At 38.4% G+C, this 17,090-nt stretch overlaps 1 protein-coding gene across 2 annotated transcripts in view; it reads left to right on the top strand.

The window, feature by feature from the left end:
* The window catches only part of exoc6 (exocyst complex component 6), a 54,559-nt gene that overhangs the window by 23,793 nt on the left and 13,676 nt on the right, over nucleotides 1-17,090 (top strand). For both annotated transcript variants that reach the window (XM_042396698.1, XM_042396699.1), the window contains exons 13-21: nucleotides 874-945; nucleotides 1,061-1,158; nucleotides 2,302-2,407; nucleotides 2,735-2,844; nucleotides 3,022-3,133; nucleotides 5,185-5,319; nucleotides 5,921-6,100; nucleotides 13,746-13,887; nucleotides 16,922-16,995. In XM_042396698.1, the coding sequence (XP_042252632.1) occupies nucleotides 874-945; nucleotides 1,061-1,158; nucleotides 2,302-2,407; nucleotides 2,735-2,844; nucleotides 3,022-3,133; nucleotides 5,185-5,319; nucleotides 5,921-6,100; nucleotides 13,746-13,887; nucleotides 16,922-16,995 (1,029 nt within the window). The remainder of the gene's footprint in view (nucleotides 1-873; nucleotides 946-1,060; nucleotides 1,159-2,301; nucleotides 2,408-2,734; nucleotides 2,845-3,021; nucleotides 3,134-5,184; nucleotides 5,320-5,920; nucleotides 6,101-13,745; nucleotides 13,888-16,921; nucleotides 16,996-17,090) is intronic.

Here is a 17,090-nt window from a genome sequence, read left to right as displayed (position 1 = left end):
GAAAACACAACTTGTTCACTCATTCACTATAACATAATAACACATAATAGACACTCAATAAGTTTGAGCAGTAAACTGACATATCGGACACACATCATTTTGCAGGCATAGTGCTGCATCAATCAAATGTAATGCATTGGATTGTGGGATTGTTAGCACAGAGTAGTGTACATGCCATGCCTCTACTTCCTTCATCCATTGTGCATTTTTTGAGGGCTCTGTATAAAGCATACATTTCACACTCAGAATTCAGACACTTAAATAAAATAACAGAAAATAAATATAATGCACTATGTAGTAAAGAAGAAGTGGTTTCAGAAACAGCTGCTGTCTTTGAGCTCAAACAGAAGAAGACAAAAGCAGCTTCTCAGTTTTAGTCAATGTCTGTTGATGTTGCTGACATGCCGACTATCACTGGCAGATTTTATTAGCTATAGATTGCTAGCTAATTAGCATACATTTTGTGAACTGGTTGGAAAGCCCCATCTCCAGCTGATCTTTGTAATATTTTTGACTGTCTTATGAGAAAATGACCCAATAAAAGGGTCTTAAATATGCATTTGGCTATATACTATATTACTCAGCACCATGCAATAATGCAAAAAGACTTCTGCTGCCAGTTTGCTTCATCAGAAGTGCTTTGGAAACACCTCTCCCCCCAAACACCTTTCCAATGTTGTAACTGGAGGGGCCTCCAACAATTTCTACAACTCTCCAAAACCAAATTTAATAACACTGTTTTACAAACCTCATTTTTAACATTCATTCATAAATGATTGTCTTATTATTGTTGCTGTTGCAGACGCAGTATCTCTCCCATATCTAACCTATATCTATCCAAGTGTTTGCTGAATCTTAATTTGTTGTCTCCAGTCATACTGTGATGATCCAGACCTGGTCCTGGAGCTGAAGAACCTCATAGTCATCTTTGCTGACACACTACAGGTTGGTTCTTTTGCCTCAGTCAGGCTCAGAGCTGTACTTCATTTTAACAACTTGTGACTGTGAGGTGTGTTGTAAAGCAGCTGAAACATTTGATTTTGTGTGTTTGTGTGTACAGGGTTATGGTTTTCCAGTGAACCGACTGTTTGACTTACTGTTTGAGGTCAGAGACCAGTACAATGAAACTCTGCTGAAGAAGTGGGCACTGGTTTTCAGGTGGGCTTTGCTGTTTGCCTATCTGTCTGTAGTTGTATTTCTGCTCATCTTTTAAAGTGTGAGACAAAACCATGCAGGTAGTTACATCCTTAAGTTTTGATCAAAACTCCAACGACGCTTCAGGAACTATTACTGCTAACACATAACGCTTTAAGACATATTATAAGACCAATGCATTGACCACATGGAATCTATATAAAGATGGACATAGCGAGGTGTGATGTACGGAGTGTTGCCTTTCATGCTCTAGAAACACATCCCACTACCTCGGACCCAAGCAAATGCTAGCTTACTGGGAACACTGACCTTACTTGAGCTAAAGTTTGCCAGTTTAGCTAAATTGTGCTAACAGTGCAGGTCTCATAATCCAATAACATTTAACTGAGTGAAATATTCTGACAGTAGTGTAACTCAGTGTGAGTCCAGGAGCCATGGAGAGCAGCAGGTGAACTGTCAATCACAGCCATCAATCAAACGCCCACACAGCAGACATCAAAGCTATTATAAGTCTTCAAATCTTACTAACGCAGCAATAATTTCCAAAATGACCACCAGCACACTTATTAGAGGGCCTGAAATAAGAGACTGAGACCATAATAATTTGTTGAAAAAAATGATTCTTAGTATCTCTAGAGAGAAGTTGAGGATTTTTGGGTGGCAGACAGTTGAAGCATCTAATGGCTGTCAGTGGCACTTCAAGGTATTTCCACATTAGCTTCAACATCAAGCCATGGTAGTTGCTGCATTGTTGACCCTAACAAAGGCCACAAAACAAAATGCGTCGGTCTCACAAAAAAGTTGTTAATGCCACATGTCTTGCGATCTTAAATGTGTTGTATCGATCATAAGTCTTGATCTTGGTACAGGTTATGTAACTTATTTCTTTTCAGAGAGGACTTTTATGTTATTGAAATATCAGATTGTTGTCTTAACACATGTACAAATCTCCATGATGATTGTATGACCTTTATTTTGTACTTTAGGGTACACATTTCTGATAAGTACAAGAAAATAAAACTACAGCATGTTTTCACCTTCAGATGAAAGTTGATGAAAACAACTGAACAAACTACTTTGTGTTAAAGAGAGAGATTCTCAAAGCTCTAATACTGTGCACAAACACTGAACTGTTATTTTCCACAGGGAGATCTTTGAGTTGGACAACTACAGTCCCATCCCAGTGGAAACAGAGGAGGAATATAAACTGGTGGTCAGCCGCTTTCCCTTCCATGATGCTGAGATAGAGAAGGTAACAAGTTCATGTAACATGTACTGACTCACAGAGCTAATAAGTTGGTCCTGAGCACCTATTCATAAAGCTATTAGTTATTAGAATGTATGCAAAATCAGTAGTATTGTAGTCTTCTTATAGGACATTTGACATATAATTTCTACAGCACTGCTGCATTAGGTAAAAGTGTTTTGAAGAATGAAACTGAGGTGAATATGAAAAACATTTCTCCAGATGCCGACAGATAGGACTTGAATTTATTGACCTCAATGTGGAATTAGATAATGAATCACTGATTTAAAACTGTTTTCTGTATTTTTTGTCTGTCTGTGTGTGTGTAAGCAGCAGGACTTTCCTAAGAAGCTGCCAATGTCCCAGTCTGTCCCTCAGATCTACACACAGGTTAAAGAGTTCATTTACGCCAGTCTCAAGTTCTCAGAGTCACTACACCGCAGGTAGGTCTCACAGAACAGTCACTGTATGTTCATTCCAGTAGGTCAAGACTCAGTGACAAATCTCTATGAAGCAGACACCTTCTAATCTTTCTTAAGTTTTTTTGTCTCTGTGTTGTGCAACTGGACATTCTGGAAATTCTGGACTTTCTTAAACATAAAGTTTGTTTGTTTATCCAGTTCAACAGAGATTGACGATATGTTGCGAAAATCAACCAACCTGCTGCTGACAAGAACACTCAGCAGCTGTCTGCAAAACCTCATCAAGAAACCTCACATAGGACTAACTGAGGTAGGATCAACGCTAATGTTACCAACAGAGTTCACCCATGCTGTAGACCAATGGTTTATTATTGAAGATAAGATATTTGAAATTTGACTTGGACAGTAGTGCTACATACAACTGCAATCACCTTAAATTCAATATATAATTACTAGGGGTGTGCCCGAATATAAATACATTATTTGGCAAAGCACAAATAGTGGGTTTTATACGAATATTTTGTTTCATACAAATATTTTTAAAATTATTTGTTGGGGGTGTTCCCCAGAGATAAAGTTGAGCTACTGTTGTTCCCCTTCTCCTTTCCACAAAGTTAGGTTGTAAAAAATAGGCAATAAATGAGAAGTGCAAAGCATTAATTGCCTTTGAAGTTCCTCCCTACACGTGACACGGTGTGCTGTCTCTGTGTTATGGGTGTACAAATAGATAGGTCTGGCTGCAGTGAGGCGATGAGTAAAGTTTTAGCTCAGTATTCATCATAATTTTCTAAAATTAAAAAAAAAAAGTGTAATAAAAACAAAAACAGGATTTTTAAGCCTCTTTCCACTTTTATTCAAATACAAATACAGATACAAATAATTTTGCTGCCTCAACAAATACAGATACAAATACAAATACTGGGATCTCTGCACATCCCTAGTAATTACATACAACAAAATAGAAAATATATGTAAATATTGCACATGCCCAGAGAGGTGAAAGATATAAATACCCAAACATTATAAAATGAGGAATGAAACCATACAACCAAAATTCATAATGCATAAAGCTGAATGCAACAGTGCCTCCTTACTTATGAGGCACTACAAGTAAGGATTGATCTGGTTGTTTGTTGAGAAGTGCTATGGATGTAGGGAGGAAAAAAAGCTTACAGTGGTTGTTTTCACATTTAATGGTTCTGTAATGTCTACCTGAAGGTAATAGTTCATATTCAGAATATAGAATGTGTGAAGGGTCCTTCAGAATTCTATGTGTATATCTAACAACAGTTCTCTCATAATTAGTGTGAAGGGACGGGTGTTTTTCTTCCCTATTACTTCCATTGCTGTTTTCACCATATTGTCAATTCTTGATGTTAACTGGACTGTAAGGGTGCCGCACCATGATATCTAATGATGTGTTCCAGCATAGCGTTGTAGAATGTGATCTTGTGAAAGAACATGATCTTGGTCTCTGAGCCAGCCTAGCACACAGCATGCATGTCATTTAACTTCTGAACAACAGATGTGGATGGAGTGTAGTAAAAGCTGAAATAAAATCCGTAAATAAAACACGTGAATATGCCTTGGGGTCCTCTAAATGCTTACTAATCAGGTGTGTTACACTGATAACAGCATCCTCTGTACAGATGGGCAGATTTTTTCAGAGAGCTGGAACAGTGTGACTGACTAAGGACTGTTGAAAAACAGGATTCAATGCCACAGTTAGTTCTGATGAGAATTTTTTTAGCAGGAAGGTGGGTAAGCCATCTATCCCCATTGATTTCTTCTTGCATACTTTGCTAAAAATGGTCTGTACCTGCTTTGGTTCAACACAGATCTATATGTGGGCATGAGACGAACAGCCGAGTGATCTAAGTTGGAGAGAGGAGGAGCCTTGGCTTTGTTGGCTGGTTCCACATTTAACATTCTGGTGAAATCCTGTTAGTGCTTATTCAAGTCAACAGATATCAAGAATGAAGATGAGGGCCTTAGGAGTGCACTAGAGTTGGGTGTGAAGGCGTTCTGGCAGATGATTTGCAGCTCATTTCCACTTGGAGGAATATACACAGCACAGATGATGATGTTCCCAAACTCTCAAGGGAGGTAAGGGAGGTCTCATGGAGAGACAGAGCACTTCTAAGTCAGGGTCGCATGTAGTTTCTCTAATTGTGTATTGTTTACACCAGTTATCACTCAGCTCCAGCATTGAGTCTGGTATATCCTGGTGGAGCCATGATTCAGTGAACACCATGATGCATGTACTCATGACAAAACCTTCTGTTTATGTGGAGCTCCTCCATTTTGTTACGCAGTGACCTGAATTTAGTCTAAAAGCTGAACCTTGTTCTCTCTCTGTAGCTGGTGCAGATCATCATTAACACCACCCACCTGGAGCAGGCCTGCAGGTATCTAGAGGAGTTCATAACAAACATCACCAACGTCTCCCCCGAAACAGTACACACCACAAGACTTTATGGCTTGTCCACCTTCAAGGTAACACATGAATGTGATATGGATTCTTCTTTGTGTTTATATTTTGTGTATATGTTAATCACTGATGTTTGTTTTTGGAATAATGTGTCTTCAGGGCACATTTTTTCCTCTGTCTTTGACTAAAGACAGTCAGCATGCTAAATAAAAGCAACATAAACAAAGCTCTCATGTGATAATATGATTGTTCTAACAATAGTTCAGTGTGGCAGCCAATTGTATTGGCTATATTTGATTATATATCATATTTCATCATGTGTATGTATTTCACTCATGTGAAATTAAGTTGAGATAATTACACCAACAAATTTTGATTATTAACGTTCTCATCATCAGTCAATAGTACTGCGTATCAAAACTTTTCTAGTCATTTGTTAAATCAAGTTCAAATCATGCTAACTCAGTTGTCCACATTTGAAGAATAGGGCCATGGTCTGACAAATTGCTAATGCTAGCATAAAAGCTAGCATAACAGTTTTCAGGTTTGCAGATTGTTCATGCATACATAGAAATTTGTATCTCTGTTCCTGGATGACTGTATGTATTTAAAACTATTTTTTTTAATTAAGTCTGGTCAAAGGATCTTATAAAAGATGTTTTCCAGGATGCTCGTCATGCTGCAGAGGGAGAGATTTATACCAAACTGAACCAGAAGATCGATGAGTTTATCCAGCTTGCAGACTATGAATGGGGCATGGCTGAGTCGGACGGTCGTGCGTCTGGATATCTCATGGACCTGATCAACTTCCTGCGTTCCACTTTCCAGGTCTTCACACACCTCCCGGTGAGTTGGACACGCCCACTAACCTCTGACCCATTTACCCTGAACCCGCCGCCTTTCTCTTGGAAGTGTGGGACATTGTCTTCTTGGTTTTGAGATTGATTTTAGTTGTATTTAAACAGTGTGTGGCAGTGTTGATTGTGTTTTTGTTGATAATAGGGATGTGATCATTTCTTTTTTTTTCTTTCCATTTTCCCTAAACCCCCCACAGTTGTCTGCTGTTTTTGCTTGTTTTGCTTTGCTGTGATGTTCATCACATCCCTATTAAAATGTGTGTACTGTCTGAAAGTGACTTGTTTTGAAGTTTGTGCAAAGTTGAATTGAGTATGTGTTACGTTCGGTCCATATGCATGGTGATTGTGCTGTTACTGACTTGTAGACTGCTTTTGCACATACTGACATCATCCACCTGAACAAGGCACTATTTGGTGATAGCAAAGTGTGATGGACTTGGTCAGTAAATGTGTGTTTTGGCAACTGCAGCCTGTTGAGTTCCTCTCTCCGTGGGCCACGTGCCTGCTCTTCTCTCCAAACATCCCTTCCCGTCTTGAATGAGTTCCAGCTTGTTTGTCTCCTGTCTCCCCATCCACACCCGCTGTAACGAACAGCACTTTAACGCTATAATGATTTGTTTTACTACCAGTTTTACTCCTTGATTAATTTGACTTGTGTCAAGCATGCACGATTACTCTAGTTGAATTTACCTCCTCCTGTCCATTTATTGTTGCCACATTTCTTTTCCTGTCCTTTCCCTCTTTCCCTCCCCCTCTTCCATTTTTGGTTGGTTTGGGGGTGTCTCTGCTCAGAATAACAACAATGACCATGCATCGATGTCGGTGAGTATTCCTGCCTGGCTGTTACACCACTTTACTGCCTTTTTACAGGCAGAGGGGAGATGAAAAGCATGCTTATGTTTGACTGTGGAAGCTCCACTACTCCAGGCTTGTTGGTTCTTCTGGCACCTGTTGTAACCCTTATTGGGGACACCGGACGACAGTGTTTATGTTTGCATTTTAGCAATAAATGCTCTCATCCAGGGGTGATTTTGAGTGAGGGAGGATTAAGTGGCAACCACCACAGCTGAAAGCCAAAGCCAATGGGGAAGATCCAGTAATGGCTGCTAGATGCTGGCCAAGAAAGCTTATTCACTCTCTGCAACCTATTTTACTTCTTTTCTGTGTCTCTCACAAGGGTGTAGGTTTCAGAAGAAAGGGCATGATTTCAGAAGAAAAAAGGATCAAATTAGAACAGTAAACATGTGGAGTTGCTTTGAAAATTAATCTCAAAGTCGGACACAATAGCAACTGTCATGTGTGACAAAGTAATCTCACCTCAGAGCTCCACTTACTAGCTTTTTCTGAGCTTTGTTGTCACACATATTGAGCCCAAAATTCAAGACTGAACTTCCATGATCAACTGGAATCTTATCTCGGGGCATCTGTTCCTGTGTTTAAAGAACTTGATCATTACATCCCACTCACTATTTTCTGTTTGCCTGTGTTGGCCCAGTTGCATGCTTTTGTAACTTAACATTAGTTATGACAAAGTTTTATCTGTACTGTTGTATTTTGAGGTATGAGAGTGCATGGCATCAGGCACAGGAATGTAACATAAGAGATTTTAATCTGGTCCCATTTGAGGATGTGCTGTATCTTTTTTTTTCCACAGAATGAGAGTTAGTGAGGTGTCACCACGTGGCATGTTCAGCCTTCACTTTCTTTTATGCACTTGATTTTATGCGATCACTTTGACAAAATCTGTACGTTCTCAGAATTTGTCTGTTGTAGGAGTAAGAATCTTGGGACAACTTTCACAACAAGCCTGTAAACTGCTACTTCAGCTGCATGATGGGATATATTTAATGAGCCTTATTGTTCTTTCTGCCTCGCTATCAAGTCCATATGACAGTGTGTGACCAGCAGCTCTTACTCACCTCTGGAGCTTTAGTCTTCCCCCTTTTCTGTTAATTTTGAGTTTTAGTCTTCACTTTCTTTGTTTTTTTTAATTTAAGCTCAATTTGAGTTTTTATCTAGTCAATTATGTTTTTATAGTTTTATTATTACATTTAAGGTGTAGATAAGCCATTGTAATGGAATGAATGAGTATTTTTTTTATTATTCATATCCTTTGCTTTAATTTGATGCCTCGCTGCATTTTTTGAAAGTATTTGTGTCTATGTGGAAGTGGACAGTGGTGTGAAAGCAACACTTCAATGAATAGCTTGGAGAAAGTGTGCACGGCTGGATGATAGAGCCAAAAAATAAAGTAGCTCAGAAACCAATTCAATTCACAATTTACACTCTGTCTTTTATCAACATCAGCCTGATATCTACAGACTGCTAGTGTTAGCTACCCAGCGGCTAGAGACAAACTGAACAAAGTAGAATTTACATACTGTTCAGCCGACTCTCAGCTCCCATTACCATAGATAATGCCTCGTTACGGACACAAACAGAGTGCAGAGTCTTTTGCAGGCACTGATTGTCTCTCCAGTGTTGTTTTTAATAGGGGTTGTGTCCTTATGGAAATCTGTATCTCAGTAAGAATGTTGGCTGTGCTTTATCCTTGAAATTTGAGTCACCACATCATCCTTGTGTTTGGCAGTTGTTGCATGAATGTCTTTGAGAACTGATAGTGTTGATGTACTGTTCAGTTCCTGTTTACCACAAACATGAACTGTACTGTACAGATTATTTCAAAATTATTGTTGAATTTAACACTTGAGGAAAGGTTTAACTTATGACAGTTCCACTTGTTCTAAGCTGGATAATAATTTCAAACTTGGATTTTCACAAAATCAAGAACACCTCAAGCCATGGACGCAGATTTGAGTATGGACATTAGGGACATATCCCTATCAATATCAAGGTGTTGCTGGATTGTCCCTACCGAGATTTTTACTGATCTCAAACAATCTAGCCCCTTTAACTCCACATAATGTTAACAGTAAGATCTCTGCAGAGCTGCCAGGTTTTTGCGTTTTCTGAAAAAAGGTGCGCTACTGTGATAAAGAGTGAAAGAGCATGATATGGGGGATGCTTGACCTGATGATCTGGCAACCCTCAACCTCAAGTTATACACATTGTTGACTAGCAGCAGCAGCAGTAGCAGTAGTGGAGTCGGTGAGGTGGAGAGTCTGAAGCAGTTAGTATTTATAGTTAAAATGTTCCAAACGACACAGAATTGAAAATGACTTCGCTGGACAAAACTAAGATCATTTGATATTATATTTAATTACAGGTGTTAGGTGTTGTTAGTGAATTTGTGATTGCTGCTCAGACATGCTGTTTACTTAAACAACTTTATTACTGTTGGTGAAAATTCCTGCTAAACGCAAATGAAGACATCTGGTCCTTTTTAAAGAAGAACCAAAATGTCATTAACAGTTGAGCTTAGTTAATAAGAATGTTCTGTAATCACAGTCATCTTTGAAATTAGTGGTAGATGGATTAAGAGCAGAGTTATTATTGCATATGTTTCCTCAAGACATAAACATGATTTTTAAGCTAAATAAGCCATAGCTGGTCTAACTGATTTGTTTAACTGTCAGGCATCATTTTATTATGAATATCCTGTCAGCAGCACACACAGACAGGTGAGCTCTGATGTCATAGTGAAAGATCTAGCCATAAGTTCAGGAGTTGAATGAAAAATAATACAAATCTAAGTTTTTGAGATGATTTAAAGGTAGGTTTGAGCTTCACTGTGGTTGTCATGAAACTTTTGTCACCCAAATCCACAAACTGAAAGGACAGAATCTCAGGTGAGGTGTGAAAACCTTACAGAGCAACACATTACCTACAGGTTTCTAAACATTTCTTTTTTTGTAACATTTATTGTGACAGTCTATCATATTTATAGTTAAGTCAATAAAATGTAAAAATCAGAGAAAAACTCATAATACATGTCCAATTTCAGGCAAGTCAGCAAATGCATATTCAGTAAAGAAAACATTTCGCTGAGTCAGGCTCTTAAGAGAAAAGAGAAAAGAGTGGTGGAGAGCAAGTAAAAAATGTCCCTACCAAAGTTAAAACCAAACCTACACCCTTGTCTCAAGCAGTGGAAACACTCTTATTTTCTTTCTTACCTGATTTGGAGATGTAAACATGATGCTATGGAAGTATATGGAGTGTTACATGTGGATTATTATTGATTGAGCTTGTGTTGTGCCTTACCTGCATGTGTTGGGCTATCTGTGGTTTCTTTTTTACCTATAATGTGTTGTAAAGAAGACATGTTTGGACACTGTAGCACTGTAAATGGTCTCATGCCTCTTAGTGACAGATCTCATCACCCGGTGATAATTTAATGGTAATCAAAGCATGTTTATTGTACATATTCATATTCATGATCATCAGGGGTTGGGAACCTATTTAACCTCGTTGATTAGATTAATAGTACATTATTCTTTTGTATACCAAAAACCATTTCACTGGGGCCTTTCATTTTTCCTCTATGCATTATGAAAGTATTCCTGTTGTCTTGCAATATGCTGATGACACAGAAATGTTCTCTTCTGACCAAAATGCGGTTGTTATTAATTTTAAACATTCTTTCTCCTTCAGTCTGAATATGACTTATTGTAATTGAATCAATTAGTTGTTAATGTATAAAGAACACTTGAAAATCAAGCCCTTGCCATCACATAAAGATCCATATATCTAAGTATGTATCTTGATAATGATCTTACCTTGAGCCCATATTCACAAAATTAGAAAGATGCTCATGTAGAAACTCACATACATACAACAAGATGAGGTCATATCTTAACTCTCTATTAATGCAAACACACTGGAAACCATCTCCTACTGTCTGCCAGTTTCAGCTTCTACTATCAAGGAAATTAGTGAAGACATTACATGGTTTTCAAAAAAAAGCTGTTGTCAAGACGCAACCCAACAAGATGAGAATGTGTCACCTGAGCCGTCTTACAGCATGCAATCCAGTACCAACTTTTAATAACAACTAATTCAATCACTCCTGGTAGTATTGAGCCATGCCTAAGCCTACCTCTAACCCCTGATGCTGGAATTATTCTTAATTTGATTTTAAAGTTTATTTTTTCAAAGTCCAGTCTAGTATGTAATGCTTCCCCCTAGATGGGCCTGTAAAATACACAGAACTTGACAAGGAAATACATTCAAAACAGCACAAAACCCAAACAATGGTGCAGTAAAATTAGATTAAAATAAATCTCAATTACAAACACCAGATCATTCATGACTACATGACTCACACCCCTTTAAAAACTGTTTGAACTTGACAGTTCTCTGAAGATTCCTGTTATCATCTCTATGGGTGTACACAGAGAGGTTGGAATGTCAGAGGTGTGTAGAGTAGCTGTTGTGCATGGCTCCCGAATTAACTCCTTCTGAGAGACAGAAGCAGAAAAACACAGAAATGTTAGACACAAAATCTGTACATGTCACTGTTGAGTTTTTGATATTATACCTTTTGTAATGCTTTGAGACCCACAAATGAAATCCCATTCACCTCTCTTGTATTGGAGGGACATCATAAATCCCAGAGATATCTCAATCACATTAATCTGCAAGGCTACATACCATCTGGAGTAAGTATTGAGTATAGGGTAATTACTTGACCCTTAAAACCAAAAATTGAAATTGGGTCTCTCATCATATCAGAGGTAGCACTTCTCTTTCATACGTCAGCTGTGCACATGAGCAATTCCTACTTCAAGCTCAAAAGCTCAAATCATAATTGTCATAATGACGTTTTATCTACAGCTTCTGTACCACCAGACACCCTCATGTTCTATATTAGTCCTTTTGTCTTTGTCTTTTGTGTATTGTTTTCTGCTTCTATATCAGTAATTCATCTTGTTTTGTCATTTCGATCTGTTGTTTCCATTATGATTTGTATTGACATCATGCACAATGTCGATACAGTATGTCTGCGCCGATGTGTCTGACCGTCTTTATGGGCTTGTATGTGTATACAGTGAGTGTTGCCTTCAAGTCATCACCACCCTTGCTGAGGATAGGCAAAGGGCAGCAGCTCCTTTCTTGGTTTGCTCATGGTCTTGTTGGAAATCGGCAGGTCACATTACTTATGAAAGACACATTCTCAGATCATATTCCCCTGTTGGCCAAGTTATCTTTACCCAAAGAGGCATTCAATACAGTAGTCAAAAGTAAGCCAAAAATGCTTAGTGTTCAGTCTAAATACATCTTAAAGCACTGGTCACACCTGCAATTGACTAAATAAAGTTCATCCATGCATCCTTGCAAAATAGCTTGCTGACAAAGTGACTACTGGGAGGGCTAGTTGACAAACTACTGTAGCTGGCAAGTCAACTGCTAACACACTAGCCGGTGAGAAACATGAGAGTCAACAGTAAGATGTCTACTGTCTATAAAGCATGCCTCTTTAGTACAGCTGCTTATACTCCAGCAGAGCAGGGTTATATAAAAGTGGATGGTGCAACACAGTTAATATGTTTCGATAGTTTCCTCTGTTTTGAACCTCAAAGGTCAGCCCTGTCAAGACTATTTGCTGTTGGTCAAAGATACAAATTTACATGTCAAAGTTCACAAAGTTGAACTTGATGCAAGAGATTTGTGTGGATTTAGTTTGCCATGCGAGTGAATCCACTGCCTGTGGCAATTCTATCGAAATAAACTGATTTCCCTCCATAACTTTGCTGTTTTAAATGCAGGTGTGACCCAGCCTCAAGAGTCTGACCAAGCACTCAATGCCATATTTTGATACTTAAACAGTTCCCCATAATTTTTTTCTCTACTTGAAAAAGTACACCGGTTGCTAGCAAATCTAATCCAAAAAATAGATGTCACCCTTGTTGGGTTTGCTTCCAGTATGCTTGTTGCACAGGTATTGACATTTTGTTAAGAATAATTGTTCATCTCCATATTTTGTACTTCACTGCTGATGCAAGTGATACATAAGTCATGTTTTACAGAACTCATTTACCTTTTTTCTGCTATGTCCAAGTGGGGTGTGGCAGTTCTTAGGCAGATTTAAATTTTCTAAGCGGGAAGACGCCTGATTTGTTTTTAATTCACTTTTGAAAACTGTAAAATCCACTATCTGGCAAAAAGCTTTCTGGCTTGCACCCCATAGGTTCCTGACCCCTGAGCTAGATGGTAGATGGTATGAAGTGCAGGATACAATGACGGATACAATGACTGATACAGCTGCTCCTATATTATCCTCTGTTTACCCAGAATTCAAGGTGAAGCTAACACTTCTTTTGCCCTTCTTGCTTTTTATCCCCCATATCTGTTTTTACTCCTATATCTACTTCCCACTATCCCTCCTTCTGTTCTTTTACCATTTAACCTTTTAATCTCTTGCCGATTGTTCCCCACAATATCTTTTATACCTCCTTACTCCCCTCCTTTCACAAATCTGTCCTTCCTACACACATTATACCATCTTAATCTTCTGTACCCATGATCCCTCCCTCTCTTTATTCATGTTCAACCCTTTGAATGACCTCATACTGCCTCTTTCCCTTCTGCCTTCTCATTCTCATTTACTGTCCTCCTCATCCCCATCCTCATCTGTCTTATACTGTTCCATCTTTCCCTCCTTTCTTGCATCCTCTCTTTCTCTGTCACCCTTCCTTCTCCTCCCTCCCTCTCTCCCCCCATTCCTCTCTCTGCAGGGTAAAGTGGCCCAGACAGCTTGTATGTCAGCCTGTAAGCATCTGTCCACATCACTGATGCAGATGCTGCTGGACACAGAACTGAAACAGATCAGCATGGGGGCCATTCAGCAATTCAACTTGGATGTCATTCAATGCGAATGTGAGTATAAAGAGATTTAATGTTAATTGTTTAATGTTTTTAATTATAATTTCCTGTTATCTGTCTGTGGGTGCATGTGTATGAAAGAGAACAAAAAAGAATAAGTTCCTCACATTAATTGTAATGTGATGTGTAGTTGGGGTTACAGGGAGTTAGGTGCTGGAACTATTTCCTGATTCCAGGTAGTCACTAGCCTAGTTCAGAAATAGCTCCAGCAACTCCCTATAAAATCACAACTTAACAATTTTACGTTTCAGTTTTTGTACCAATTGAACAAACATGTTAATTAGTGAGCTTTAGAAGCGCTGGTAGTTTTTAAACTTTGGAAAGAGCAAGGCTAGCTGTTTACCCTGCTTTTAGTCTTTATGCTTAGCGAAGCTAATCTGGCTCTAGCATCATATTTAAAGTACAGATGAGAGATTGATATCGATCTTCTCATCTAACTCTCAACAAGAAAGTGAGTAACCTTTCTCGGGTGGGTTCGTTGGTTTTCAGATGAGATGCCACCACAATAATGGCAGCTTGTCTTCTTCCACCTACAGCTCAAATTCATCTAAAGAGACAACTGAAAAACATCTAAAGCAGGCTGTAGTTTAAGAGATTAATACTTGTAGCATATGAAACAGTATCATCTGCATAGAAATGTACATTACAATGTGGAGTGGCAGAGATTATATCATTTTCATATATGGTTATTCCTCAGAAGTAGAATAAGTTGCCATAAAATGTTTTTTCAGCGGGTGAATATAAAGCACAGCAGATAGTTGATTATTGTCCACAGCTTTGACGGTATCATATATTACAAGTCATGTGGCTGTTGTTGTGACATGGTCTTAATTAAATCTAGACATCTGAGGTTGTAATATTAAATTGTATTATTGCTGTATTATTAGACATAGAATATTGTGTGTGTGTGTGTGTGTGTGTGTGTGTGTGTGTGTGTGTGTGTGTGTGTGTGTGTGTGTGTGTGTGTGTGTGTGTGTATTCACATCCACACGTTTATCTTAGTGTGGAAATTTTCCCCTTAAATATTGCTGTGAATCGTGTGTGTGCGTGTGTGCGTGTGTGCGTGTGTGCGTGTGTGTGTGTGTGTGCGTGTGTGTGTGTGTGCGTGTGTGTGTGTGTGTGTGTGTGTGTGTGTGTGTGTGTGTGTGTGTGTGTGAGTGAGTGTTTTTTGGGTCAGCCAAAGTTCAGCACTACATCAGATGATCCAGGGAGCCACAACAAGACAGTATCACCTTTCTGTTTTGTTCTAATGTGATACTGATGTCAGTGAATTCCTACAAAGAAATGGAGGGTTTATCTGATCATCTCTGCACTGATTCCAAGGAGTCGACAGCCCCTCCATTGTGGAGGCAGTGATGCTGTAACTGAATAGAAGTGTTGAGACAACAAAATGAAAGAGTGATAGTTTTTGACATAAGTTAATTCTGGAGTTTTGGAAAATATTGCTCATGAGGTTAGGGGTAGAGCACAGAAGTAACAGCCAGATTACCGGATGATTAAAATACACCTAACACCCTCAATGAGCAGCATTCATATAATTAAAACATTTATCATTTTCCACACACTTTAATAACTGTTACACGTTCAATGTCATTGATAGTATCCACCTTTCTATTGATAGCAAATAAATCATCATGCATCCATCAATACAGACATAAACACATAAAAATGGATATTAAAATTCTACATACACACACACACACATGATCACACACATTCTCTTTTTAATTAGTCTTAAGCCTGGTCATTATATTCTATGAAATGACTTCCTGTGATGTGAAAAGGTAGCTGGTTGAGGTGGGTGATGGGGCCAAAAATCAAGTTTAAAAATCATGTAACATAATCATTTAACTAGTATGATGTTTTCCTGAAAGCTACAGCACGTGTTCCAATATAAAATGTGGTCAGTTATCACATATTATATCCATTAAAATCAATAATTAGCATTACCACTCATGCTGTAAGCCAGTGAAAAAAATGACATTTATTTACTCAAGTAAGGTAGGCTTCTTGTACTTAAGGCTACTTATGCCACTTTATATTCATACTCTACTATGCAGATTAAGATTTTTGATACAAAATAAACCCTAACCCTATGAAGTGATGAAATATAACACATTATTATAGATGAAAGCAGTAGCTACATAAATTAAAATTATGTTCAAATGAATATTCAAATGTTGCTTATAAGGCAATGAGTGGATGTGACAGGAAAGTGTTAGTAACTGTGGTCCTGCTGGTTGTTTCAGAGGGAGCAACAGTCTTTACAATGATTGTTTTACTTTTCCTCTTAGATTTTTCTTTTGAAATGTGCACTGTGACAACTCTCTGTCACTGTTTGATGTTGTGTTGGATGCATGTTACCTGGAGGAGTTTCTGCATCCCTGTCAACATGCAAATGGAGAGGTAACTCCAGTGAAAGAATAGTCCATTAATCTGTAGAGCGCAAGGAGGGTCGGACGTTGACAATGATTTTTTTTTAAGTGTTCTGGGGCCCCTTTGTATGTAATTTCACGGTTTGATGAGTTAGAATAGTAACATCATTTTATATGTTTCATATCTATACATCATAATAAATCTACAGCTGTTTGAGGCCCTTTTAGTTGGGGGCCCCAGGCAGTTGCCTACTTTGCCTAAAAAGTCCGCCCCTATGCCTACTTCATCAGAATAGTAACTTGGAAAGTTGCAATTTGATTCCACTAATTTTTTTGTTACAAAGTGTTCCATGGAAGAAAAAAAGTAGAAGTATTTTTTATAACTAATTACAATAAATTGAAACAGTCTGATTGTATTATTTTGATTAGGTATTTTTTATTAGGTTTTATGCTTCAAAAGAAGCATTATTTATCATCATGAAGCAGTAAACCTGTTAAGACTGAGGTATGTTTTAGTTGAATGTCTGCAGACCTCCACATATATTGTTTATATGTGGTCCGGAGATCTGGAGCCAATTTTTGACACTAGCTGTGTTACTTATACTGTACATTTAAAGTGATTGTTGTCTGGTGGAATTTTTGTTTCTTCTCAGTGTTTGCCAGCTCAGAGCCAGTCCCTGGCTTCCAAGGAGACACACTCCAGCTGGCCTTCATCGACCTGCGACAGGTAAACTGTCTCACTGAGCCATACTGAAAACATGAATTTACTTGTCTACACAGACTAGTTTAGGATTGCTTCATTTACTGCACCAGTTTATGTCT

The sequence above is a fragment of the Thunnus maccoyii genome, chromosome 20 (genome assembly GCF_910596095.1).
Source record: "Thunnus maccoyii chromosome 20, fThuMac1.1, whole genome shotgun sequence".
In the NCBI taxonomy this organism is placed as follows: domain Eukaryota; kingdom Metazoa; phylum Chordata; class Actinopteri; order Scombriformes; family Scombridae; genus Thunnus; species Thunnus maccoyii.
The sequence above is the reverse complement of the archived record's forward strand: the minus strand, read 5'-3'. Positions and strand labels throughout refer to the sequence as shown.